Here is a 27,478-nt window from a genome sequence, read left to right as displayed (position 1 = left end):
ATGTGCACCACATAAAACCAGCCATCCAACTTTTGTTGAAATAGACAGTGGAAAAGCAGAGTAGCCAATAAGAACACATTAGCAATGTGGCTTTAAAAAGTGCCCCAAAAACTGTGTGCCAGTGTCTCATTTATACCATTATTTAATTCATGGTTTCTGAAACCTTGGCTTTGACATACGTTTGTATTGGTAACCATGTTGTGCGATAATTTTTGTTATTTTTGGTGGGTAAGATTTTTAAAGATTTTATTGTTTACTATTAGGGATGAACAGACCCACTGAAGTTCGGGTCCGGCTGGGTTCAGGGTCGGGTTTCAGGTGGTAACTGTTTAAATGCTCTTGGTGACATTTAAATTGCAGCAGCACAAGCACGCCACTATTTTGGGAAGGATCAGCCCTCTCAATGATGTAATTCTGGAGTGCTGATCCTACCCATGATGGTGGCATGCAGAGTCGGCAGCATGTAAATAGTGATATGCATGCTCCAGATGAATTTTGATGTCACCGGCGACTTTAAACTCTTTCAACTCTTAACGCCTGCAATTGGTCCGAGTCCCGATTGCAGGTGTTACCGGTGGGGTGTTTGAGGCACACCCTGGACCTGGACTTATGAAGTCAGGGCGTTGGGTCCGCGCATTATCTCAGTTAGAGTCTAGGCACAGTAAGATGTCCAATGTTTCACCATAATTGCCACTTACTAGGGGGGATATATACAGTATTCAGACTGTTGTATTGAACGCCAGTCTTAATTTCCCCCCCCCTGTGGTGCACTACCCGCTGGATTTACTAAGAGGCTTTGGCTTCATAGTAAACAGGAGATGTGCTCCAACGCCAGAATTTCAGATGCAGTCTTCTCCTTTTTCCAAGGCTTACACCACATATTGATAGGCTTACTCTAATACAGATTTCTGAATCTCATTTTGTAGTATTTATTCACAGATATTGTTACGTAGGAGGTCAGATATTGTATCAAATAATTGGTGTGGTGCACAGAATGTGTGTTAGCTTTTGGAGCAAACAAAGTAGGCCAAGAATTATTATGATCAATATCGACCATCAACGGTTGATCGGAGTGGGATGGACAATCAGCCCCTGCAGTGATCTGCTGTTAGGCGAGGTATATACAGAGTGCACCAATCTAGAAGCAATTTGCACCATGTCTCTGTTGTGGATGGGTGCGGCCTTAGCAGCCGCAGTTCCCCTATTAAAGTGAATGTAGTTACAACTTCTGACCACTACAGGGGCATGTGGCTAACTGCTTCCAGCTCCATGCTCTTTGTCAATGCAGCACCCAACAGCTGATCAGTGTGAGGGGTGTCTCAGCACCAAGGCCAGTGACTGGCTGCCCGAGTAACATGTGTATATGAAAACGACGTTGGATTACAGTGATACTATGGGTTTTGTTAACAGTTGCATTTGTGCAGTGCAGTAAATACAGAGAGAGGTGATGAACTTAACTTGTCCTGTCTTCCCATTTTACATGCACCATTATAACACACAGCGTTTGAAAAGTCTTCTTTTATCTGGTAACATCCTGCTGGAATTAAATGCATGCAAGAGACTCAGTTCATGTAACAATACAGAGTATTGAGAAAGTTCACATAAATAATATGCCATGCCCCTTGGCGTGTGAGGTTGTTCAATGCTGAGCATTGTCTACTAAGTTATAACTTTTCTGCTTGATTTATTGTTGAAACTTACTGCAGTGTTAACAATGCATTTTAAGAGAGAGAGATCAATCCAAAAAAAGTTTAGAATTATCTAAAAGTTCAAAACCCAGAAAAGATCTAAATGTGTTTTCATAAAGTTTAATCTGTATTCATACTGATCCCTATTGCAGTACCTACAGAATTTTATCCGTGGACAGCAGATAGCGCACAGTTCTGTGTGTATGAGACAACTGGTTCGAATAATCGCTAATGGTGCACGGTCACAGCCCCCCAGCTGGTTAGAACTACAGGTAAAGTGTATTTTCTATTCTGTTTTATGGTTTAATGTAAAATCTGTCATTTCCTAAACTTTCAGTTTCTTCAGTTTCTGTAACAATAGATATGATAAATTCATCCAAGACTGTTAGTGTGTCATATAATAGAGGATATTTATTAATACTGGGTGCATCTTGATATCCTGACTCCCCAGTCACATGGTGTGACAGATATATTAAGAAGGCTGCCCTACTCTTAGCATGTGCGCCCTGATGTGTTCTACACCAAGTCCAGCCTTGCGTATAAATTTTGCTATATCCTGTGGCATAACCTGATGCTGCCACAGGCTAAAGTAAATGTTCCTTGCTAGGTGCCCTGTCATTCCCACTTGGTGTAAGGGGAATAAAATTGGCATAAAAGGAATGATAAATGCCCCGTAATAGAGCAATTTACATTAGTATTCAGTAGGAATAACTGTTTATTCTATTAAATGTTAGATAACGCCCTGTACAGGTTACACTTTATTTAGGGTCAAAGTGCTAATATTCCATAAATTGATAGGGATCAATTTGTCCAATGTACCTGTATAATATGGTGAAACAGTTTGTCTTACCCCTGCTATTATTTTAATACAAAGTATAATGTTTTATATTTTAAGTTGTAACAATAAAAACGAGTAACTTATCCGTTGAAGGAAGTTCTTTTTATTCACAAAAGGATTGAGCAGGTGATAATAGTAAACTCTGTAATATACTTCATTAAATAAAGAAGGTTCTCTGTGCCTTTTTTTCTGCTATTTCTCCTCAGTCCACAAGTGAGAGATAAGGAGGCTAATAATAAACTCTTTCCATACCTAGAGAATATTTCCCTTGATGATTAATCTCTCTGAGGAGATAAGTCTATCCAGGGAAAGAGATAAGTGATTAGACATTTTATCAGGTTCCTTTGTCTCTCAGATGTCAGTGGATACAAGAGAGAAAGCTGATTTACACAAATTGCTTAAATAAGGAAGAAACGCGGGAGAAAAAGGAGAAAAGACACAGGAACAAATTTATTTCATAAAATATAATACAAAGTTAATTTTAATCATTTGCACTATTGATCAGATTTTGAATAAAGTTTTAAGCTTTGCAACTCCCCACTCACAACACCCTCAACCTTCAAAGCTAATACTTCAACGCAACGCTGTGCAATCTACTATCATATTACATATAATCCACTACGGTAGAACCTCTCCATCAGCAGCATATCATAGGTGTCAAAAACTTATCAGGTGTCATGTTGAATAGTGATTGTGACATGTAAATTGTTTGATAGGTAGGGTCTCCTATGGGTGTCTTGCTGTAGTTAGGGCATGTGATCTTATTCAGAATTTGTATATTGTGATTTAAATTTCATTCTCTCTTCCACAGGCATTGAGAGGTTTGGCAGCTCTAGATGTGCCTGTCAAGATCATGACCGGTGAGACTGTAGTCATCCAAGCAGATTCTGCAACTTCTGCTAAGGAGATTTGCAGAAGTATTGCCCAGAAACTAAAGATGAAGGACACATTTGGTTTTTCGGTTTATATTGCAATATATGATCAGGTGCATGAAGCTTTTTTTTGTTCAAGTAGTGTGTTCATTATAGAGATTACAATATAAGTCCAGAGTGAGCTAATACTCTACTTAATTGTGTAATTCCCATGTATCAATCTATACATGAACTTAATATACATGTATCTTTCCAATATATTACAATGCTGCATTTTTCTAACATAAAGATCTTTAAATGTATAAACCTTTTAGGTGTGGTCACTGGGCAGTGGATCCGAGCATCTGATGGATGGCATTTCTCAATGTGAGCAGATAGCCAGGGAAAGAGGAGACCAAGAAAAACATGCTCCCTGGCGTCTCTACTTCCGTAAGGAAGTCTTCACGCCATGGCACAACTCTTCAGAGGACCCTGTGAGCACTGACCTAATCTATAACCAGGTTATACGTGGGCTAAGCTTTGGAGAGTATCGCTGTGAGAAGGTAAATTGCGACAGAAACTTTTTACATGTTGATTCATTGCACTAAATGAATGATTAATACAATTGTTGATGAATACAACTGGCATTAATCTATTACAAGTCCTAAGTCAGCATCTTGCAATACAAACCCAGAATTAAAGGTTTTTTTTCCTTTACTAAGGGCAGACTACTGGCCATCAGACAGGGATTTTTAAAAAAAGATTTAGTCAATGGGTTTCCTTTACACTGAATTCACTACAACTATATTACAAAAGACCCCACTCCAGCAGATTTATACTGCTTTAGCTTTTTTCAACCTGACAAGCTTCTCTCTTCTCAGTGGACATAAACGAACAACTCGTCTATAGTGACATTATTTTCCTCTAGTTTTTATGTGTTCCAATGATCATGTTCATTGAAAAAGTTAAAAAAGAAGTTTTACTGTAAATGTAAATGTGTAAGCGTTTTAAATGTTCTAATTTGAATTTATTCAATGGGGCTTATTTACTAAGGGTTTGCGGTCACACTTTCACTGTTTTTTCCGACATTTTCGGGATTTGCGCCGCTGTGACAGTCATTTAACAGGGGATTGTGTCGCACGCGATCAGATTGTGGCGCGGCTGCTCTGGCTTTCATGCAACAGAAATCGGGGGGCGTGGCCGTCGGATGATCCAACTAATTCGGACTGAGCGCTGGATTTAACTTTCAAATTGTGTTGCAAGACAATGCACTTACGTACACCACGAAGAAGAAGGTGAACTCCGTCGGACCTGAGCGGGGAAGCGACACATGCAGGATATCGGGTGCACGATCTTAGTGAATCGCAGCCCAATGCATGATGGCCGGACAATGCACTTTCGTGAACTCCGCAGGACAGGTAAGTAAATGTGCCCCAATGTGTATCTGTGAAATCCATGGAATGTTTGAACAGTTGTGCTATGGTGTGTTATTTGAATAATTATTTCTCTTGCAGGAGAATGATTTAGTGGAACTTATGTCACAACACTACTATATAAAATATGGGGAGGTTTTCAAAGATGAACACATACAAAATGTCCTAAAAGACTGCATTCCTGCAAAACAGTTAGCCTCTAAGCCTATTGCCTACTGGGCAAATCTACTGAAGGAAAAACAAGCCAAGGTAAAAAAAAAACAACAATTGCTCGATATTTAGGTCTTACATTTTTAACTATTTTGAATGTTTTTTTCTTGTTAGATCAGACAAAACATCGCCAAATAAAGGTTCTGTGTCTAGACCATTACATACTGTTTTCTCATGAGGTCTAGTTCTCTCTCTGAGTCTCGTATTACCTCTGCAGAGTTTTTCTATTACTGTGCAGTTTTCCTGTATGGGCCACCTTAAAGGTCCAGTGTCTTTGGTTTCCTGGCAACTATCCCGTGCCTTCCGGTTGTATAAGAATCCATCTACTGGATGTTGTCTCATCAATAAATGTTCTAGCTTGCCTAATCCAATATTTCTGCACCTTTGGCTTCTCAACTCCATATTGGCCCTAGTTGGCTTCTGACTGTAAATCTGTGCTGCCTGCCCCTACCTATGACCTGACGTTGTGTACCCTGACCTCATCTTATGTTGGATGGCTTGTGGCACCAGTGTCTCGGGTTTAGGCGACTGTCATCTATACTGGAACTACTTCCAAAGCAGAGACCATGTTTTTGTATGAAGTGTTAAAGGTGGAAAACCAGAGAGATCAAATAGATAATGTCCTTATGAATGACCAAGGCTTCAGTGGGTCTAACATGATGCTCATCAATTTTTTGAGTGTCCAGTAAGCACATATAGAAGTGATGGTCTGGTCAGGGCCAGCACTGGACATACCTGGGCAAGTGCCGAGGCCAAGAGCTGCTGAGGGGGCCCACATTAGGCTGTACATAAAGCATCCATGGGAGTAAGGGGGGCTGTATCTAATGAATCCCTAGGGGCTGAAGGGGGCTTTATAAAAATAAAACCATGTGGGGTCTGTATATAAAATAACCATGAGGGAGCTGTTTGGGATAATAAACTAGGGGGACTAGGGGATATTTCAGGGAACAGTTGACTGTTTTAGTTTCTGAATTTTTAATGCCACCATATGAGTTCACTGCAAAGGGGCCCACTGAGGCTCTGTCGCCCAGGGGCCTACTGAAACCTGGAACTGGGCCTGGGTCTGGAGTCTATATATTCCTTGCCACATAGTGTATTATTATTGTTATTATTAGAATATTATAATAGTCATGTAATGTGGGCTCATTTATCTTAGGTGCAGTACATAATAGAGAAGGCTCCAGCACTACAAGTTAAGGAAACGGTAGTAGATTACTCACGACAACAGTGGCCTTTATTGTTTTCAAAGTTCTTCGAAGCCTCCAGATTTGCAGGTACGATAAATACAGGTTTATTGCAGAATCTCATTATAAATATACAATTCATGATCATAAATTTTTTTCCTCACATATTCTGCAGGACCCAGCATCAGCAGAAACCACTTCATTGTTGCAATTAACTGGAAAGGAGTTAGTTTCCTGGACGAGACTGAGAAAAGGTTGTTGGATCTTACTTATCCAGAGTTAACTGGTATCCTTACAAAAAGGTATATAAAGCAATCCTTATACAATAGTTGGAACAGTGGAACAAATATGTAACTTAAAAAGTAAGTCTTATTTTCAGTTTAGCCAATAAACTCTATGGGGCTTATTTACTAAGGGTCCACTGATGGCATTTCCATCGGGTTTTCCAACATTTTCGGGGGTCGCGCCGCTGGGACAGGTATTTAGCAGGTGATTGTGTAGCACATGATTGGATTTTGCCACAATCGCAACGACTTTCATGCGACACAAATCAGGGGCCCAGCCGTCAGACGATCCAACTGATTGGCGGGATTTAACTAAAATTGTGTCGCAAGACATGCACTTACATACACTGGGAGGAAGATGGTGAACTCCGGCGGACCTGATGGTGTTAACTGTACTTTGTACAGATATTTTGGTAAACGATCCTTTAGTAGACATTCATATTATAAGCAAGGGATGGCACTGTTGTGGTTAACAAAGCCATTCATAGGATTTAAATTTCTTTTCATTAAATGTGTTTAGTTTTAGTTAACTTCTCATCTTATTGCAAGAGTGTTGCCATGCCTAGTAGTTCATCCGTTTTATATTCTCCATGGGCCATGTCGATCATTGTGTAAGGAAGTGCTAGTGCTGATAAAAGGAGAAAACTGCTACACCAGCAGTCATGACCACACCAGTGGTAAAATGGAGTGTCCTGCTTGGTTATCTATGCCCTGCTTGATATACAGCCGGCTGCTTGATTCCCAACAATTGCCTAGGTCCCACAAGGTCTACATGGAATTTCAGCTGTCCAAGTGGCATCCCTGCTCACCAGGGACACACTTAGCCCGAGGCCCCTGTGCTCACAAAGCCATTCAGACCACCTATATACCCACCATGCCAAGGGAAGTGGCACCCTCTGCCTGACCAACCCACCTCACCACCACAGCACCAGGCAGTCACCTGCACCAGATTGCTCATGTCAATCGACTGGGTGCAAAGGGCACCGGAATCTGGCATCCAAGAATGTCGGTACGTGGGGCATGGGCGCAACCGCAATGTAAGTGACCGCCCTGCGGCTACCAGTGTTTCAGCACCAGGTGGGGTGAACACTGTACTAATTGCTTCTGGGGCAGCCTGCAAGTGACATCTTAAAGCGATGGTACCTGGCGCCATGGGGGCAATGTATTGTGCGCGCCATGCCAAAACTAACAGCAACTAAGGGCTGTTCCTCCGCAACATTGCTAGCAGCACCGGCACCGGGAATGCGACCTATGAGTGCGTAGCTTGAGTCTATTGTAATTGTTATTATTGTTTTTGTGTATAGTCATTGTGGAAGTGTAACTTTGAAAGCATATACCGTATATACTCGAGTATAAGCCGACCCGAGTATAAGCCGAGGCCCCTAATTTTACCACAAAATACTGGGAAAACCTATTGACTCGAGTATAGGCCGAGGGTGGGAAATGCATTGGTCACAGCCTCCTGATATAGCCAGCCAGCCCCTGCCCCAGTGTATATAGCCAGCTTCTGCCCCAGTGTATATAGCCAGCCAGCCCCTGCCCCAGTGTATATAGCCAGCCAGGCCCTGCCCCAGTGTATATAGCCAGCCAGGCCCTGCCCCAGTGTATATAGCCTGCCAGGCCCTGCCCCAGTGTATATAGCCTGCCAGGCCCTGCCCCAGTGTATATAGCCTGCCAGGCCCTGCCCCAGTGTATATAGCCTGCCAGGCCCTGCCCTAGTGTATATAGCCTGCCAGCCCCTGCCCCAGTGTATATAGCCTTCCGCCGCTGCCGGACAGATCGCACAGAAGATATACAGGGGTCGCCGGAAAGGTGAGTTTAGATATATTTAGTTTTTGACTCGAATATAAGCTGAGTTTGGGTTTTTCAGCACATTTTTTGTGCTGAAAAACTAGGCTTATACTCGAGTATATAAGGTAATTGTGTAAGTGTTAATGTGCTCCTTGTTCATAACTAGCAACATAAAAATAATTTCCTAATGTATGTGTGCAACTCTACCTTAGCCTTAAATCTTAATATTGTGTAAAATTTGCCTGGACATATTTGTACAAAAGATCCCCCCCCCCCGGAATCAATAGAGTAATATCATATCCAAACCTAATTAGCATAATCCTAAAAAATACATTTTTTTTATATCAGAAAAGTCAGAAACAGGAATAGTATTGTCTGTAAAGTCTAAGTGCCATATACATTACTATTTTTACTTTATGTAATTTGGGTACTGGTAGACTGGTATGTTTTCTATACATGCTGAAATACCATATTTGTGTAATAACTGTATAATTACTTTCTACAGGGCTGAAAAATCATTTGGTCAGTGCTGTGTCTTGAATACACTGAGAGGAGAGCAGTTCGTTCTGACCTCACAGAACAGCGAAGAAATTGCTAAATTGCTTCTCCACTTTTTGGATGGGTTGAAGGAGAGATCTGTGTATGCGGTAGCTTTGCAAGACAGCTCCAAGTCATTGACAGGTATCAGAGTTCCTTATTTAGGGACCATATTAATGGAGATTGTAAGGGAGAATAACAATGTTTTTTTTACTGTATAATGGAGGAGATTTATCATACCCTGGCGGTATATTTATCTGATGTATATTTCGGCCGGGCTGTGCTAGTGTACAAAGCTATGTCCTGTCTGGTGTAGATTTGAGCTTTTAACCAGCGACCATACAGCTTGGAGTGTGCAGGCACCGCGTCAACTCACCACAGATTTGCCCACCTTCACACCTCTCCATCCACACTCCCTCTATTGCAAACCATACAAGTCCTGATAAATTTCCCCCAATGTCTTTATTCCGCTTCCCAGATGAGCCGGACCTGTTAAGCTTTCGGAATGGAGATCTGCTTCTTCTAAACAAAAGTCCAGAGCTTCAGAATGGGCCAAACTGGACCAATGCAAAAAATGAAAGAACAGGAAACAGTGGTGCTGTGCCTTTGGATGCCATCTATGTTGTACCAACCCTTACCAAACCAAGTGCTGAAATACTGGTAATCAAACATTGTCAGTATGCATGGTTCAGTATAAATGGATGTAGATTGGAATTTTGCAAATAGCACAAAAATTTTGTAAGAATTTGAACTCTTCTAAATATTGTAATTTAGAATGTAATGAATTTTGCCTGTGTGTTTTTTTTAAATTGTTTACAAAGAGACCTAAAAAATCACTAAAAAACTAAATATATGTGTTTATACCGGTATTATATTACATTTTTGGACCCAGTATGGCTAGGTTTACACCTGCATTGGGGGTTCTACACTATGTCCTTATGTTACTGGGAAAAGAGGGGGCAAATGTTAGAAATAAAGTGTCAGCCTTTGTACCACTATTCGGAAGGGTAGCTGCACTTCCTTTTTTACATCCTAACGTTAAAGAAAATATTCCATCATGATAAACAAGGCACACCTACTCATAGATACAGGCACTGTAACTGTGGTAATCTTTGGTAATTTGTTAACATGATCTCATTCCATCTAAAAATCGACTTTTACAATTATGCTAATGAGATAGAAGGGCTCCTAGGGTTTTTACCAGAGCCCTTCCAGCTTCAACTTCACAGGAATGTCTCTCCCTCCCGCTCCACCCTGCCCTCTAAGCACTTCCCCTTTACCTCTGCCCAATGTAATCTCACTACAACAGAGGAAATTTCAGCAGACACTGGGAGAAGGGAAGTGCTCCTGCACAGTGTAACAGCTTGTGAAATTGCAGCACAGAGGGGCTCTGGTAACACCTCCTTAAGGTTCATTAGCATAGTTGATTTTAGAAGGAGGGGGGCCATGGATAACAAATATAAGACGATTTCCACAGACACGGTTTCTGGATCTATGACTAAGGATCCCTGGTTCATGCTTGATTTTGATGGTAGATCTCCTTTAAGTCACACATATACACTCACCAGCCACTTTATTAGGTACACCATGCTAGTAACGGGTTGGACCCCCTTTTGCCTTCAGAACTGCCTCAATTCTTCGTGGCATAGATTCAACAAGGTGCTGGAAGCATTCCTCAGAGATTTTGGTCCATATTGACATGATGGCATCACACAGTTGCCGCAGATTTGTCGGCTGCACATCCATGATGCGAATCTCCCGTTCCACCACATCCCAAAGATGCTCTATTGGATTGAGATCTGGTGACTGTGGAGGCCATTTGAGTACAGTGACCTCATTGTCATGTTCAAGAAACCAGTCTGAGATGATTCCAGCTTTATGACATGGCGCATTATGCTGCTGAAAGTAGCCATCAGATGTTGGGTACATTGTGGTCATAAAGGGATGGACATGGTCAGCAACAATACTCAGGTAGGCTGTGGCATTGCAACGATGCTAATTGGTACCAAGGGGCCCAAAGAGTGCCAAGAAAATATTCCCCAGGATGGATCCATGCTTTCATGTTGTTGACGCCAAATTCTGACCCTACCATCCGAATGTCGCAGCAGAAATCGAGACTCATCAGACCAGGCAACGTTTTTCCAATCTTCTACTGTCCAATTTCGATTAGCTTGTGCAAATTGTAGCCTCAGTTTCCTGTTCTTAGCTGAAAGGAGTGGCACCCGGTGTGGTCTTCTGCTGCTGTAGCCCATCTGCCTCAAAGTTTGACGTACTGTGCGTTCAGAGATGCTCTTCTGCCTACCTTGGTTGTAACGAGTGGCGATTTGAGTCACTGTTGCCTTTCTATCAGCTCGAACCAGTCTGCCCATTCTCCTCTGACCTCTGGCATCAACAAGGCATTTCCGCCCACAGAACTGCCGCTCACTGGATGTTTTTTCTTTTTCGGACCATTCTCTGTAAACCCTAGAGATGGTTGTGCGTGAAAATCCCAGTAGATCAGCAGTTTCTGAAATACTGTCACTTTTATCAGGATTTTAACATTTTTTTTATATAACTTAAGTGAACAAGTTACCGTAAGTGTGGTTTTCTTTTATTGTTGTGAATTTGTTACTAACATTTCTTTAGGCTGTAGGACTGTTATAGTTTATTGACTCATGGATTACATTTTTGCCCATAGAGAGTGATTGCTATGTCACCAGAACAGCGGAAATCTGAATTACTTGGTTCTTCAATTGATGAGTCTGCCCAACAAGAAGTAGTTCAGCCATACACGTTAGAGGAATTTTCCATGCAGTATTTCAGGTACACACATTGTTACAAATATTATATAATATATGTACAGTTGTATAATTAAATCATTTATAGAAGAAAAATATTCCAGTTAATAATTAAAAAAAAAATCTGCAAATTTTTCTAACAAGGTAATATTGTAATGCACTGTATATAATGTTTTGTATAATGTTTTTATTTTGTTTTGTCACTTTAAGACCTCCAGACCCTGAGAGTGTTTCTAAGGCTTTTCTGCAGAGAACACGGGGTAAGTCACAGCTCTGGGCTTACTCCAGGGAACCACTAAGACAACCTTTGCTTCGGAAAGTTTGTGAAGTGGCTGATCTGCGGGATTATGCCTGCCAGGCTTTCATTGATATCCTTTATTATAGTCAGGGGACAGGTGACATGACACGGATGATATGCAGTAAATCTTGTAGTATACTATTATTCTTAGTTTCCTTTGAAGTTTTAATGTTTAGATCTATTATTATCCTTTTCTGTTCTTGTAGGAGAGGGGTCTCTGTCTGATCTGTCCGTTTTAATATTTGTGTCTGCTTAATATTAGTCTTTTTCTAACGTAATCATTATATTATTTTTCTGCTCTGGGGGTTTTCATTATAATTGTCTGTTCTGTGGTTATTATTTATCATCTGGTCTGGGTGCTGTATGTATAGCCTGTTCCAGTGTCTGTATTAGTTAACATCTAAATGCAATATTTTCCTGGGGTGGTATTTAGTGCTGTACTGTATTTATGGGTGACCTGTTTACTTGTATGGCCCCTTGAAGTTAAGCGTTGTGAGAATGCTACCTGCAGACAAAAAAGGTTCTGCACCCTTGCCCTATTGTGTTTGTAATAATTGGTATGATGGAGCAAATGCTTCTCTAAAATACAGATTCTAAATGTATAATATTTGACCTTAACATAACCTACCTATTATGAAATACATGGGAGACTATCCATCAAAACAGACCAACTCCCCAGTGGAACTTACAGATCAGATATTCTCTGGCCCTGTGCGTGAAGAATCCCTTAGAGATGAAATCTATTGCCAGATCTTGAAGCAAATGACAGCAAATAGCAACAGGTAAAATACTGTAAAATGACCCCTTTTGTATTTAGTACACTGTATGCATATACATATTAGATATACACACAGTAACATAGTTTTGGCCATTCTTTTGTATTGATGGCAGCTTTGCACATTCTTGCCAGTCTCTCGGTCAGCCTTATGAGGTAGTCACCTGGAATAGTTTCCCAACAGTCTTGAATGATCTTCCAACATTGGCTGTTTTATCTTTACGTTCTGACACAGAAATCTATATACATTATGGTACATATTTTTAAAATAAAAATGTCTCCTCTTCAGTAGTAGTAACTTTTCTCTTCCTTTTCTGGACTGGTACCAATGCGAACCGATTCTATCACAGTATTTAATGATTTTCTTGACTTCTCTTGAGGGTACCTTAAAAGTGCTTGTAATACCAGCTGGCATCAAATCAAAAGGGGCAACAGTGAAGAATCTAAGATATAAAACTTTTTCTAGTTTTCCATATTTTGTTTAGCACATAATTTTGTTCTCTGTTTGACTTCCAGAAGATAAAACTGTGCTTCTTTCTCTTCCAGTTATAGTTTGAGCAGTGGGTGGCAGCTTCTTTGGCTATGCACCGGGCTCTTTCCACCAAGTAAAACTTTGTTGGTGCATGTTCAGAGATTTATTGAGAACCGTCAAAGGGAACCACTATCCAAGGAATGTAAAAGAAGGATCCAGAGAATACTACAGTAATATCTCTTGTTTATCTTATATACAGTTCATAGACTGCGTTATTCACTTGGATACACGGCACTGTCTGATCCGTCCTTATGGATGGGTCATTAGTTGTTAAAGTGATATGTAAATTGTAGATATGTAAAAGTAAAATTTACAATGTTTAGAATATCAAGTTAATTTCCTGGACATGTTACTCACTGTGTTTTTGTTTTGGTCCATAGAAGTGGCCCTAGAAAACAGCCCCCGCACCAGGTAGAAGTTGAAGCCATACAACAGATAAGCACTAAGATCTACCACAAAGTGTACTTTCCAAATGAGACAGAAGAGGTATGAGTACAATCCTTCTGTAGACTCAAACGTGCCCCATGGTACATCCCGCTTTTTATGTCACTAGAAATCTGTATAGATGAAGGATTCTTACATTACTTACACATTTAACTATGGTGAATATTACTGAAATAATCCAATATTAGCGTTTAAAGTTTTTCCACTTTTTTCCAGGTAGCCATACACATTAGATAAAAGTCACCCAAGCCTACTTATTTCAGCAGCATCACCTGACTTTTAAGTGTTTATTGGGGTGTACCAACCTTTCATATAAACTGGTATTGGGATAAAAGAGATGGGTCACTGGATATCATCATGCTTGATCCTTTTCACCCATTGGAAATGAGGCTTATTTCACTTTCCTCATTGTAAACACATGTATGCTTGGCTCAGCTAAGTACAAAAAATAGCTGTTCTCCATTTTGGCTTCCGTTTAGCAGTTTATTCAAATGTTTTTGGGTTAACAAGGTAGATCAAAAAGACATATAAAAAGCAATATGTGCAATAACAATACAATACAAAGAGTTTGTATATTCTCTCTGTGGGTTTCCTCTGGGTCCTCTGGTTTCCACCCACACACCAAAACATACAGGTAGAATGATTAGATTGTGTGTCCCATGGGGACAGGGACCGGTTTGGCAAGATCTGTGCATTGCTGCGTAATCTGTGTGCGTTATATTCAATAAAAAGGAATTAAAAAGGAATCAACAAGAAACCACAGGACACCTCTTGTGCAGTCTTAAAGGATAATTTTAAGTGATCCGTTTTAAAAAAAGAAACTTTGCTTTCCGTTAGTGTCACTTTCTGTTTAATTATTATTATATAGCCTTCCATTTTTATTCCAAATAGCAGAAGGTCTAACGGAAGATGTTAAAATTGAAAGTCTATTGAAATCAATGGGGAAAAAATGGATCTGTTTTTAAATGGAAACGGCAAAAGAGAAAGCTGAATGCAGATGGGAACTGGTCTTTAGCTGACAGCTGATGGAGGTGTATGGCCACCTATTGTATAGGTACACTACTTGTATACTTCTTGTAATGTCAGTGTTATGTCTCACATAGGCCTTTGAAGTTGGCACTAACACTAAGGTGAGGGAAGTGTGCCAGAACATTGCTAACAAACTACAGCTCACCTCCTGGGATGGATTCAGCATCTTTTTAAAGATAGGAGACAAGGTAAGACTAATAGGGTTTCATTCCAAAAATGTCATTAAGCGAGGCTAAGTTTTATTATAAAGACATTATTATAATATATATTTCTGACATCACTTCCTGCTGCTGATATTTGCTGATATTATATGAAATTAATTTAAATTGAGAATTTGAGTTGAGGATGAATCAAATTTATTTGGATTCTGTAAGTCCAGAAGCAACTTTTTACTCTTCAGTATATAAACCAAAGGGGTTTTCATCAGTGTATCTCAGATACATGGCGGCCCCCCCTTATATCAGCAGATGTAGCCACCAAACTATGATCCAGAGGCAAAATGCCTGTGCATTATGTAGTGGCTGTACGGGGTTACTGCAGCTAAGCTTTCATCAAGGACACTTTCACACAGTCAGTAAATCTTTGGATACATTAAAGGACATCTATCACCAAGATGAAGGATTGTAAATCAAGCACACTGACATACTGGTGTCAGGATCCACTCAAAACCCCTTTTTTCTAAAAACTAGGCCATAAGAAGCTAAAAGAAGAACGGATCCTGCCAGAGGGGGCACACACTAGTATGCCTGTGTGCTTGTTTTACAATCCTTCATCCTGGTGGTAGATGTCCTTTAATCGCATGCTGATTCTTCTACAGGTTATTAGCTTGAATGAACAGGATTATTTCTATGATGCACTGAGGCAACTGAATGATTATATCCGAAAGAGTCGTCCTACTGCAGGTAAAAGTGCCTGACCAGCAGACAAAATACTTAATTTTATCACACAATGTTGATAACATGTGTAACATGATCTTGTTATACAGGAGCGCCTTACTTTGCCAGTTTCCAGTTGTACTTTATGCGGAAGCTGTGGGTGTCTGTTCAGCCCGGGAAGGATGTTAAGGCTGATGCTATATTTCACTATCATCAGGTGAGTAACATTTATACTCCCAGATATATTTATATCGCCTATGGAGAATGGAAAAATTAATCATCCATACTTTTCTTCATGTATTATTCAGGAATTGCCGAAGTATATGCGTGGTTACCACCGATGTACTGTAGAAGATGCTGTGAACCTAGCAGGACTGATATACAAAATACAGTACAATAATGACCGCTCTCAACTTGTCAACCTCAATAAAACCCTACGAGATTTTGTTCCGGAGTACCTTTTGCGTATGAGTACACAAGAAGAATGGAAGAAGGTGGGTGAAATCTATCATTTTATAATACACTAGTCCTGCCCTTCCTCCTTTACTATTTCCAGAAGTCAGACCTCCAATGACCTTAAAGGTCATTTTTTAGAAAATCTGTGGCCTTGCAGAGGAATCATTATTTTCATTTTTTTGTAGATGATCATATCGTCACTATGGGTGTTGGGGGAACACAAAATGTCTCAAAAATGATGCAGGGCAGTAAACTAAGTGATTCACTTTAACCCTCTAGATTTAGTATTAATTTGGATTTGGGAAGTGATACTGAATAAACAGTGCAGCACATGGCAAACCAACACTAGAGGCCAAGTACAGGCAGTCCCCTACTTAAGGACACCCAACTTACAGACAACCGCTAGTTACAGACCTACCTCCCTGTACACTGTGACCTCTGGTGAAGCTCTCTGAAGGCTTTACTATAGTCCCAGACTGCAATCATCAGCTGTAAGGTGTCTGTAATTAAGTTTTATTGATAATCCTTGGTCCCATTACAGCAAAAAATTTTGAAACCCCAATTGTTTTTTGTCTGGATCTACAATTATAAAATATACATTTCCGACTTACAAACAAATTCAACTTAAGAACATATTGATGCCTGTATATAGGAATCAATTCTGCCCAATAAGGAAACTTTTACATTATTCTTTTATTTCTAGAACATAATAGCTGCTTATAATAAACATGAGAAGAAAACGGTGGAAGAGGCTAAGATAGCGTTTCTGAAGCACATCAGCAGGTGGCCGACTTTTGGCTCTGCATTTTTTGAAGTCAAGGTAAGTATTGTTCCTAGTTATGGAAAGTTCATGTGTGTGTTACATCATTCTGCTTTTACTATTACCATATAACTTAGATAATACAACTTTACCTTTCAGCAATCGTCTGATCCATCATTGCCCGATATTGTACTTATTGCAATAAACAAACATGGAGTATCCTTATTCCATCCCAAGACTAAGGTATGAGTAAGGTTTACGGTAGAGTAAGTATTATCTTACTCTAAATAAGTAGGTAAAGTGTGGATTACAGTCACAAGATTAAATATAATCCCTAATCACTAATGGGGCAAATAAAAGTTCCTGAATCCTCCTTCAGATGAAAGAGGTGACAGTAGCAAAGTGTGAGCTCTACTCTATATTCTTCCACATAGGAGTTGCTTGTGAACCATCCATTAAATAAAATCTCTCGCTGGAACAGTGGAAACACATATTTTCAGATGACAACTGGGAACCTGGTACGAGATAACAAGATCCTATGTGAGACTTCTTTGGTAAGTGACATGTCTTGCTGTCTGTGTACATTAATAGTACTTTGTTACCTTCACGTTATATTTCCCTTCACAATTCATGATATTGTTCATGTTGATAAAAGATAAAAATTGGATCTTGAGATCTTAATAACCAGTTAACCATGTGTAACCACATAATTTTATTCCATGCTGCCATATTATGTGTACTGCCATTTTTAAAAGATATCTACCACTAGGATGAAGGATTATAAACCAAGCACACTGACATACTGGTGTGTGCCCCTTCTGGCAGGATCTGTTCTTCTCTTAGCTTGGTATGCCTTGTTTAAAAAAAAAAAAAAAAAAAGGCTTTAATAATTATGTAAATGAGTCTGAGGAGCTCCGGCCTCCATAGGATTTAACGGAGCCTGGAGCCCTTCAGCCTCATTTGCATAATTCATTAGCATTATGCTTTTTTTTTCCCAGACCTATCCAAATAGGTCATTAGTATGTTTCTCTTCCTTATTTTGATTACCGTAAGTGATCATGATCAAGTGGGGTACATTTGTTATTTTTACTCTGTGTAAGGACACTGTTATCCTGTACAACCCCTAAAGGTTATGAAAGTGTAATTGAATCTGTTATGTGATGCTCCTTCTGTATGCCCCTCTGTTGGGCCTCTTATAGTAACAGGATTTATATTAAAATATATACATGTTTTTTGAGATTCTGTATCCAGAAGTTGCATACTGATGGGTTGTGTTACTGTTCAAATTGTGTTTTATTACAGGAGAAATAGGGTTGTGTGTTACATTGCAGACATGGAAATGGGCTTATTATGCATCTCCTAGTATAAAGGAAACCTGTCACCTTATTTTACCCCTTTTAATTACCAGCCCCCTTTGGGTAGAGTATGAAATGTCCTTTCTAGAATTTCTATAAAAATCAAGTGAAGTTTATTAGGGATTGTCAATTCAAAGGTCTTAATCTTCAGATCTATAACACCTAAAACATGAGAGAAAAATAGAATATTTCTGATCACATCAGTATTGTGGTTATGTAATTTACAGACCCAGAGATACAAACAGAGAGATAGTTGGAAATGTGAGCTGCAGATAAAGATCCAGTTCCTGCCTATTTCTTTAACTGCCTGTATCTTGGGTTCAGTGTCCTATATCTTGGGTTCAGTGTCCTGTATCTAGGGTTCAGTGTCCTGTATCTAGGGTTCAGTGTCCTGTATCTTGGGTTCAGTGTCCTGTATCTTGGGTTCAGTGTCCTGTATCTAGGGTTCAGTGTCCTGTATCTTGGGTTCAGTGTCCTGTATCTTGGGTTCAGTGTCCTGTATCTTGGGTTCTGTGTCCTGTATCTTGGGTTCAGTGTCCTGTATCTTGGGTTCAGTGTCCTGTATCTTGGGTTCAGTGTCCTGTATCTAGGGTTCAGTGTCCTGTATCTTGGGTTCAGTGTCCTGTATCTTGGGTTCTGTGTCCTGTATCTTGGGTTCAGTGTCCTGTATCTTGGGTTCAGTGTCCTGTATCTTGGGTTCAGTGTCCTGTATCTAGGGTTCAGTGTCCTGTATCTTGGGTTCAGTGTCCTGTATCTTGGGTTCAGTGTCCTGTATCTAGGGTTCAGTGTCCTGTATCTTGGGTTCAGTGTCCTGTATCTTGGGTTCAGTGTCCTGTATCTTGGGTTCTGTGTCCTGTACCTTGGGTTCAGTGTCCTGTATCTTGGGTTCTGTGTCCTGTATCTTGGGTTCTGTGTCCTGTATCTAGGGTTCAGTGTCCTGTATCTAGGGTTCAGTGTCCTGTATCTTGGGTTCAGTGTCCTGTATCTAGGGTTCAGTGTCCTGTATCTTGGATTCAGTGTCCTGTATCTAGGGTTCAGTGTCCTGTATCTTGGGTTCAGTGTCCTGTATCTTGGGTTCTGTGTCATGTATCTTGGGTTCAGTGTCCTGTATCTTGGGTTCTGTGTCCTGTATCTTGGGTTCAGTGTCCTGTATCTTGGGTTCTGTGTCCTGTATCTTGGGTTCAGTGTCCTGTATCTTGGGTTCTGTGTCCTGTATCTAGGGTTCAGTGTCCTGTATCTTGGGTTCTGTGTCCTGTATCTTGGGTTCTGTGTCCTGTATCTTGGGTTCAGTGTCCTGTATCTTGGGTTCTGTGTCCTGTATCTTGGGTTCTGTGTCCTGTATCTAGGGTTCAGTGTCCTGTATCTAGGGTTCAGTGTCCTGTATCTTGGATTCAGTGTCCTGTATCTTGGGTTCAGTGTCCTGTATCTTGGGTTCAGTGTCCTGTATCTTGGGTTCAGTGTCCTGTATCTTGGGTTCAGTGTCCTGTATCTTGGGTTCTGTGTCCTGTATCTAGGGTTCAGTGTCCTGTATCTAGGGTTCAGTGTCCTGTATCTTGGGTTCAGTGTCCTGTATCTAGGGTTCAGTGTCCTGTATCTTGGATTCAGTGTCCTGTATCTAGGGTTCAGTGTCCTGTATCTTGGGTTCAGTGTCCTGTATCTTGGGTTCTGTGTCATGTATCTTGGGTTCAGTGTCCTGTATCTTGGGTTCTGTGTCCTGTATCTTGGGTTCAGTGTCCTGTATCTTGGGTTCTGTGTCCTGTATCTTGGGTTCAGTGTCCTGTATCTTGGGTTCTGTGTCCTGTATCTAGGGTTCAGTGTCCTGTATCTTGGGTTCTGTGTCCTGTATCTTGGGTTCAGTGTCCTGTATCTTGGGTTCTGTGTCCTGTATCTTGGGTTCTGTGTCCTGTATCTAGGGTTCAGTGTCCTGTATCTTGGGTTCAGTGTCCTGTATCTTGGGTTCAGTGTCCTGTATCTTGGGTTCTGTGTCCTGTATCTTGGGTTCAGTGTCCTGTATCTTGGGTTCTGTGTCCTGTATCTTGGGTTCTGTGTCCTGTATCTAGGGTTCAGTGTCCTGTATCTAGGGTTCAGTGTCCTGTATCTTGGATTCAGTGTCCTGTATCTTGGGTTCAGTGTCCTGTATCTTGGGTTCAGTGTCCTGTATCTTGGGTTCAGTGTCCTGTATCTTGGGTTCAGTGTCCTGTATCTTGGCTTCTGTGTCCTGTATCTTGGGTTCAGTGTCCTGTATCTTGGGTTCAGTGTCCTGTATCTTGGGTTCTGTGTCCTGTATCTTGGGTTCAGTGTCCTGTATCTTGGGTTCAGTGTCCTGTATCTTGGGTTCAGTGTCCTGTATCTTGGGTTCAGTGTCCTGTATCTTGGGTTCTGTGTCCTGTATCTTGGGTTCAGTGTCCTTTATCTTGGGTTCAGTGTCCTGTATCTTGGGTTCTGTGTCCTGTATCTTGGGTTCTGTGTCCTGTATCTTGGGTTCAGTGTCCTGTATTTTGGCTTCTGTGTCCTGTATCTTGGGTTCAGTGTCCTGTATCTTGGGTTCAGTGTCCTGTATCTTGGGTTCAGTGTCCTGTATCTTGGCTTCAGTGTCCTGTATCTTGGGTTCAGTGTCCTGTATCTTGGGTTCAGTGTCCTGTATCTTGGCTTCTGTGTCCTGTATCTTGGGTTCAGTGTCCTGTATCTTGGGTTCAGTGTCCTGTATCCTGGGTTCAGTGTCCTGTATCCTGGGTTCAGTGTCCTGTATCTTGGGTTCAGTGTCCTGTATCTTGGGTTCAGTGTCCTGTATCTTGGGTTCAGTGTCCTGTATCTTGGGTTCTGTGTCCTGTATCTTGGGTTCAGTGTCCTGTATCTTGGGTTCTGTGTCCTGTATCTTGGGTTCAGTGTCCTGTATCTTGGGTTCTGTGTCCTGTATCTTGGGTTCAGTGTCCTGTATCTAGGGTTCAGTGTCCTGTATCTTGGGTTCAGTGTCCTGTATCTTGGTTTCTGTGTCCTGTATCTTGGGTTCAGTGTCCTGTATCTTGGTTTCTGTGTCCTGTATCTAGGGTTCAGTGTCCTGTATCTAGGGTTCAGTGTCCTGTATCTTGGGTTCTGTGTCCTGTATCTTGGGTTCAGTGTCCTGTATCTTGGGTTCTGTGTCCTGTATCTTGGGTTCAGTGTCCTGTATCTTGGGTTCTGTGTCCTGTATCTTGGGTTCAGTGTTCTGTTTCTTGGGTTCTGTGTCCTGTATCTTGGGTTCTGTGTCCTGTATCTTGGGTTCTGTGTCCTGTATCTTGGGTTCTGTGTCCTGTATCTTGGGTTCAGTGTCCTGTATCTTGGGTTCTGTGTCCTGTATCTTGGGTTCTGTGTCCTGTATCTTGGGTTCAGTGTCCTGTATCTTGGGTTCTGTGTCCTGTATCTTGGGTTCTGTGTCCTGTATCTTGGGTTCAGTGTCCTGTATCTTGGGTTCAGTGTCCTGTATCTTGGGTTCTGTGTCCTGTATCTTGGGTTCAGTGTCCTGCATCTTGGGTTCAGTGTCCTGCATCTTGGCTTCTGTGTCCTGTATCTTGGGTTCAGTGTCCTGTATCTTGGCTTCTGTGTCCTGTATCTTGGCTTCTGTGTCCTGTATCTTGGGTTCAGTGTCCTGTATCTTGGGTTCAGCTTCCTGTATCTTGGGTTCGGTGTCCTGTATCTTGGGTTCTGTGTCCTGTATCTTGGGTTCAGTGTCCTGTATCTTGGCTTCTGTGTCCTGTATCTTGGGTTCTGTGTCCTGTATCTTGGGTTCTGTGTCATGTATCTTGGGTTCAGTGTCCTGTATCTTGGGTTCAGTGTCCTGTATCTAGGGTTCAGTGTCCTGTATCTTGGGTTCAGTGTCCTGTATCTAGGGTTCAGTGTCCTGTATCTTGGGTTCAGTGTCCTGTATCTAGGGTTCAGTGTCCTGTATCTTTGGTTCAGTGTCCTGTATCTTGGGTTCAGTGTCCTGTATCTTGGGTTCAGTGTCCTGTATCTTGGGTTCAGTGTCCTGTATCTAGGGTTCAGTGTCCTGTATCTTGGCTTCTGTGTCATGTATCTTGGGTTCAATGTCATGTATCTTGGGTTCTGTGTCCTGTATCTTGGGTTCTGTGTCATGTATCTTGGCTTCTGTGTCCTGTTTCTTGGGTTCTGTGTCATGTATCTTGGCTTCTGTGTCATGTATCTTGGCTTCTGTGTCCCATATCTTGGGTTCTGTGTCCTGTATCTTGGGTTCTGTGTCCTGTATCTTGGGTTCAGTGTCCTGTATCTAGGGTTCAGTGTCCTGTATCTTGGGTTCAGTGTCCTGTATCTTGGGTTCAGTGTCCTGTATCTAGGGTTCTGTGTCCTGTATCTTGGGTTCAGTGTCTTGTATCTAGGGTTCTGTGTCCTGTATCTTGGGTTCTGTGTCCTGTATCTTGGGTTCTGTGTCCTGTATCTTGGGTTCTGTGTCCTGTATCTTGGGTTCAGTGTCCTGTATCTTGGGTTCAGTGTCCTGTATCTTGGGTTCAGTGTCCTGTATCTTGGGTTCAGTGTCCTGTATCTTGGGTTCAGTGTCCTGTATCTTGGGTTCAGTGTCCTGTATCTAGGGTTCAGTGTCCTGTATCTTGGGTTCTGTGTCCTGTATCTTGGGTTCAGTGTCCTGTATCTTGGGTTCAGTGTCCTGTATCTTGGGTTCAGTGTCCTGTGTCTAGGGTTCAGTGTCCTGTATCTAGGGTTCAGTGTCCTGTATCTAGGTTTCAGTGTCCTGTATCTTGGGTTCAGTGTCCTGTATCTAGGTTTCAGTGTCCTGTATCTTGGGTTCAGTGTCCTGTATCTTGGTTTCAGTGTCCTGTATCTTGGGTTCTGTGTCCTGTATCTTGGGTTCTGTGTCCTGTATCTTGGGTTCAGTGTCCTGTATCTTGGGTTCAGTGTCCTGTATCTTGGGTTCAGTGTCCTGTATCTTGGGTTCAGTGTCCTGTATCTAGGGTTCAGTGTCCTGTATCTTGGGTTCAGTGTCCTGTATCTTGGGTTCAATGTCTTGTATCTAGGGTTCTGTGTCCTGTATCTTGGGTTCAGTGTCCTGTATCTTGGGTTCTGTGTCCTGTATCTTGGGTTCAGTGTCCTGTATCTTGGGTTCTGTGTCCTGTATCTTGGGTTCAGTGTCCTGTATCTAGGGTTCAGTGTCCTGTATCTTGGGTTCAGTGTCCTGTATCTTGGTTTCTGTGTCCTGTATCTTGGGTTCAGTGTCCTGTATCTTGGTTTCTGTGTCCTGTATCTAGGGTTCAGTGTCCTGTATCTAGGGTTCAGTGTCCTGTATCTTGGGTTCTGTGTCCTGTATCTTGGGTTCAGTGTCCTGTATCTTGGGTTCTGTGTCCTGTATCTTGGGTTCAGTGTCCTGTATCTTGGGTTCTGTGTCCTGTATCTTGGGTTCAGTGTTCTGTTTCTTGGGTTCTGTGTCCTGTATCTTGGGTTCTGTGTCCTGTATCTAGGGTTCAGTGTCCTGTATCTAGGGTTCAGTGTCCTGTATCTAGGGTTCAGTGTCCTGTATCTTGGTTTCTGTGTCCTGTATCTAGGGTTCAGTGTCCTGTATCTAGGGTTCAGTGTCCTGTATCTTGGGTTCTGTGTCCTGTATCTTGGGTTCAGTGTCCTGTATCTTGGGTTCTGTGTCCTGTATCTTGGGTTCAGTGTCCTGTATCTTGGGTTCTGTGTCCTGTATCTTGGGTTCAGTGTCCTGTATCTTGGGTTCTGTGTCCTGTATCTTGGGTTCTGTGTCCTGTATCTAGGGTTCAGTGTCCTGTATCTAGGGTTCAGTGTCCTGTATCTTGGATTCAGTGTCCTGTATCTTGGGTTCAGTGTCCTGTATCTTGGGTTCAGTGTCCTGTATCTTGGGTTCAGTGTCCTGTATCTTGGGTTCAGTGTCCTGTATCTTGGCTTCTGTGTCCTGTATCTTGGGTTCAGTGTCCTGTATCTTGGGTTCAGTGTCCTGTATCTTGGGTTCTGTGTCCTGTATCTTGGGTTCAGTGTCCTGTATCTTGGGTTCAGTGTCCTGTATCTTGGGTTCAGTGTCCTGTATCTTGGGTTCAGTGTCCTGTATCTTGGGTTCTGTGTCCTGTATCTTGGGTTCAGTGTCCTGTATCTTGGGTTCAGTGTCCTGTATCTTGGGTTCTGTGTCCTGTATCTTGGGTTCTGTGTCCTGTATCTTGGGTTCAGTGTCCTGTATCTTGGGTTCAGTGTCCTGTATTTTGGCTTCTGTGTCCTGTATCTTGGGTTCAGTGTCCTGTATCTTGGGTTCAGTGTCCTGTATCTTGGGTTCAGTGTCCTGTATCTTGGCTTCAGTGTCCTGTATCTTGGGTTCAGTGTCCTGTATCTTGGGTTCAGTGTCCTGTATCTTGGCTTCTGTGTCCTGTATCTTGGGTTCAGTGTCCTGTATCTTGGGTTCAGTGTCCTGTATCCTGGGTTCAGTGTCCTGTATCCTGGGTTCAGTGTCCTGTATCTTGGGTTCAGTGTCCTGTATCTTGGGTTCAGTGTCCTGTATCTTGGGTTCAGTGTCCTGTATCTTGGGTTCTGTGTCCTGTATCTTGGGTTCAGTGTCCTGTATCTTGGGTTCTGTGTCCTGTATCTTGGGTTCAGTGTCCTGTATCTTGGGTTCTGTGTCCTGTATCTTGGGTTCAGTGTCCTGTATCTAGGGTTCAGTGTCCTGTATCTTGGGTTCAGTGTCCTGTATCTTGGTTTCTGTGTCCTGTATCTTGGGTTCAGTGTCCTGTATCTTGGTTTCTGTGTCCTGTATCTAGGGTTCAGTGTCCTGTATCTAGGGTTCAGTGTCCTGTATCTTGGGTTCTGTGTCCTGTATCTTGGGTTCAGTGTCCTGTATCTTGGGTTCTGTGTCCTGTATCTTGGGTTCAGTGTCCTGTATCTTGGGTTCTGTGTCCTGTATCTTGGGTTCAGTGTTCTGTTTCTTGGGTTCTGTGTCCTGTATCTTGGGTTCTGTGTCCTGTATCTTGGGTTCTGTGTCCTGTATCTTGGGTTCTGTGTCCTGTATCTTGGGTTCAGTGTCCTGTATCTTGGGTTCTGTGTCCTGTATCTTGGGTTCTGTGTCCTGTATCTTGGGTTCAGTGTCCTGTATCTTGGGTTCTGTGTCCTGTATCTTGGGTTCTGTGTCCTGTATCTTGGGTTCAGTGTCCTGTATCTTGGGTTCAGTGTCCTGTATCTTGGGTTCAGTGTCCTGTATCTTGGGTTCAGTGTCCTGCATCTTGGCTTCTGTGTCCTGTATCTTGGGTTCAGTGTCCTGTATCTTGGCTTCTGTGTCCTGTATCTTGGCTTCTGTGTCCTGTATCTTGCGTTCAGTGTCCTGTATCTTGGGTTCAGCTTCCTGTATCTTGGGTTCGGTGTCCTGTATCTTGGGTTCTGTGTCCTGTATCTTGGGTTCTGTGTCCTGTATCTTGGGTTCAGTGTCCTGTATCTTGGGTTCAGTGTCCTGTATCTTGGGTTCAGTGTCCTGTATCTTGGGTTCAGTGTCCTGTATCTTGGGTTCAGTGTCCTGTATCTTGGGTTCAGTGTCCTGTATCTTGGGTTCAGTGTCCTGTATCTAGGGTTCAGTGTCCTGTATCTTGGGTTCTGTGTCCTGTATCTTGGGTTCAGTGTCCTGTATCTTGGGTTCAGTGTCCTGTATCTTGGGTTCAGTGTCCTGTGTCTAGGGTTCAGTGTCCTGTATCTAGGGTTCAGTGTCCTGTATCTAGGTTTCAGTGTCCTGTATCTTGGGTTCAGTGTCCTGTATCTAGGTTTCAGTGTCCTGTATCTTGGGTTCAGTGTCCTGTATCTTGGTTTCAGTGTCCTGTATCTTGGGTTCAGTGTCCTGTATCTTGGGTTCAATGTCTTGTATCTAGGGTTCTGTGTCCTGTATCTTGGGTTCTGTAGTTCACGTGTGATCTTCAATATGACGCCAGCATGATTCTAGGTGCTAGAGAAATGAAGATAGGAGCGTCTGAACTGATACTCCACTTAAAGCCTCTAAACCTGACTCGTCTTATATAAAATAGGACTCTTCTCCTCCAAAGTGATATAAAAATGAGCAGAGATTTTTTTTATAGCTGAGGGAGACATTTGACATATCAGAAGGAATTCCAAAAAGGAAGTATCATGCTTTACCTGAGATGGTTGGTACTTTAGTTGGGTAACACTGGTTACAGGTTCCCTTCAGTGCTTGGTCCTTTAGACGATTAGATACATAATGAATGTAGATCAGTATTGTATTCAATAGTAATATGTATTTTTTATCTACAGGGCTATAAGATGGATGACCTTCTGACATCATATATAAGTTACTTCATCTCAATGCAACAAAAACCAACCAATCCTTAGTACGTCTGGTGGAAGACCCTCGTATTTTCCATCCTTCTTTCTAGCCAATTGTGCCTGATGTTGCCATAAAAAGACAGCAAATCCAGAAACACCACAAGTGTTGCCTGGTATCTTCCTCTGTTTCATCTTCACTGAACACACAGAATATTTGTGCCTTGTGTGTTATTCACAATGGTATTTTCTGTCATTATTCCACATCACGGACATGGACAATACTGTACAAGTGGATTTATAAATATATCTGACTATTACCTGGAACCTCTGTTCTGTCATATCCATACATGGCAATAGATGATTATTTTACATAATTTGACATTATGTAAAATAATAGGCCGAAAAGGTGTTAGTACATAAAGCAGCCACAACTTATTGTAATGTAAATTACACACACACACACACATATATATATATATATACACATACAGTATACACACTCACCTTTACACCTTTAGCTACTGCTGGAGCATGTTATTACACAAAAGCCATTGAAGCAGGATACATCTCAAAACGCATTAGTCTTTTTTCGATACTACCTCTGGGTATATAAAACTCATTGACAAAAAAAATTGCAGCAAGAATGAGCTTATGTGTGAATGTAATGTTGATATAAGTAAGTAGTTAATATGTTAAAGGGAACCTGTCAGAAGAAATTGACCTAATAAACCACTACCAGTATATTGTCAATCAGCGGAACTCCTTCCAGATCATGTTTCTTTCATGACCCATTGTAGCAGCATCATACAGAAAATATACTTTAAAGTGGTTGTATAAAGTCATGGAGACAGAGACATGAACACTAAATGCCCCCTCTACCATAATTGGTGGTCCTGCACCCAGAGACATCACTGACCATATCTCCAGAAATCCGGCGCAACATCACAGGGGAGAAGGTGTTTAGGGCCAGGAAGATATTGACTTCAGTGATAAACTCTCCTCCTCCTTGACTTTATGCAACCAATTTACATTTCACTTTATTTTAAGGATGATGGAACCGCATTGGGCCATGAAAGAAACATGATCTAGAAGCTGT

At 41.7% G+C, this 27,478-nt stretch overlaps 1 protein-coding gene across 3 annotated transcripts in view; it reads left to right on the top strand.

Annotated features, from left to right (window-relative positions):
- MYO7B (myosin VIIB) overlaps positions 1–27,478 on the top strand; it is an 84,722-nt gene extending 57,244 nt beyond the window's left edge. For 2 of the 3 annotated variants that reach the window (XM_072143175.1, XM_072143176.1), the window contains 10 exons: positions 1,841–1,960; positions 3,338–3,511; positions 3,713–3,940; positions 4,892–5,059; positions 6,177–6,294; positions 6,380–6,506; positions 8,785–8,960; positions 9,295–9,476; positions 11,494–11,618; positions 11,804–12,124. In XM_072143175.1, the coding sequence (XP_071999276.1) occupies positions 1,841–1,960; positions 3,338–3,511; positions 3,713–3,940; positions 4,892–5,059; positions 6,177–6,294; positions 6,380–6,506; positions 8,785–8,960; positions 9,295–9,476; positions 11,494–11,618; positions 11,804–12,116 (1,731 nt within the window). In that variant the 3' untranslated portion in view covers positions 12,117–12,124. Of the gene's footprint in view, positions 1–1,840; positions 1,961–3,337; positions 3,512–3,712; positions 3,941–4,891; positions 5,060–6,176; positions 6,295–6,379; positions 6,507–8,784; positions 8,961–9,294; positions 9,477–11,493; positions 11,619–11,803; positions 12,125–12,519; positions 12,674–13,212; positions 13,369–13,578; positions 13,685–14,745; positions 14,860–15,488; positions 15,574–15,656; positions 15,764–15,854; positions 16,041–16,705; positions 16,823–16,921; positions 17,006–17,196; positions 17,317–26,370 lie in introns of those variants that run through there. The other variant, XM_072143177.1, reaches the window with a different exon arrangement.

This window comes from Engystomops pustulosus, chromosome 3 (genome assembly GCF_040894005.1).
Source record: "Engystomops pustulosus chromosome 3, aEngPut4.maternal, whole genome shotgun sequence".
NCBI classification, from domain to species: Eukaryota; Metazoa; Chordata; class Amphibia; order Anura; family Leptodactylidae; genus Engystomops; species Engystomops pustulosus.
The sequence above is the reverse complement of the archived record's forward strand: the minus strand, read 5'-3'. Positions and strand labels throughout refer to the sequence as shown.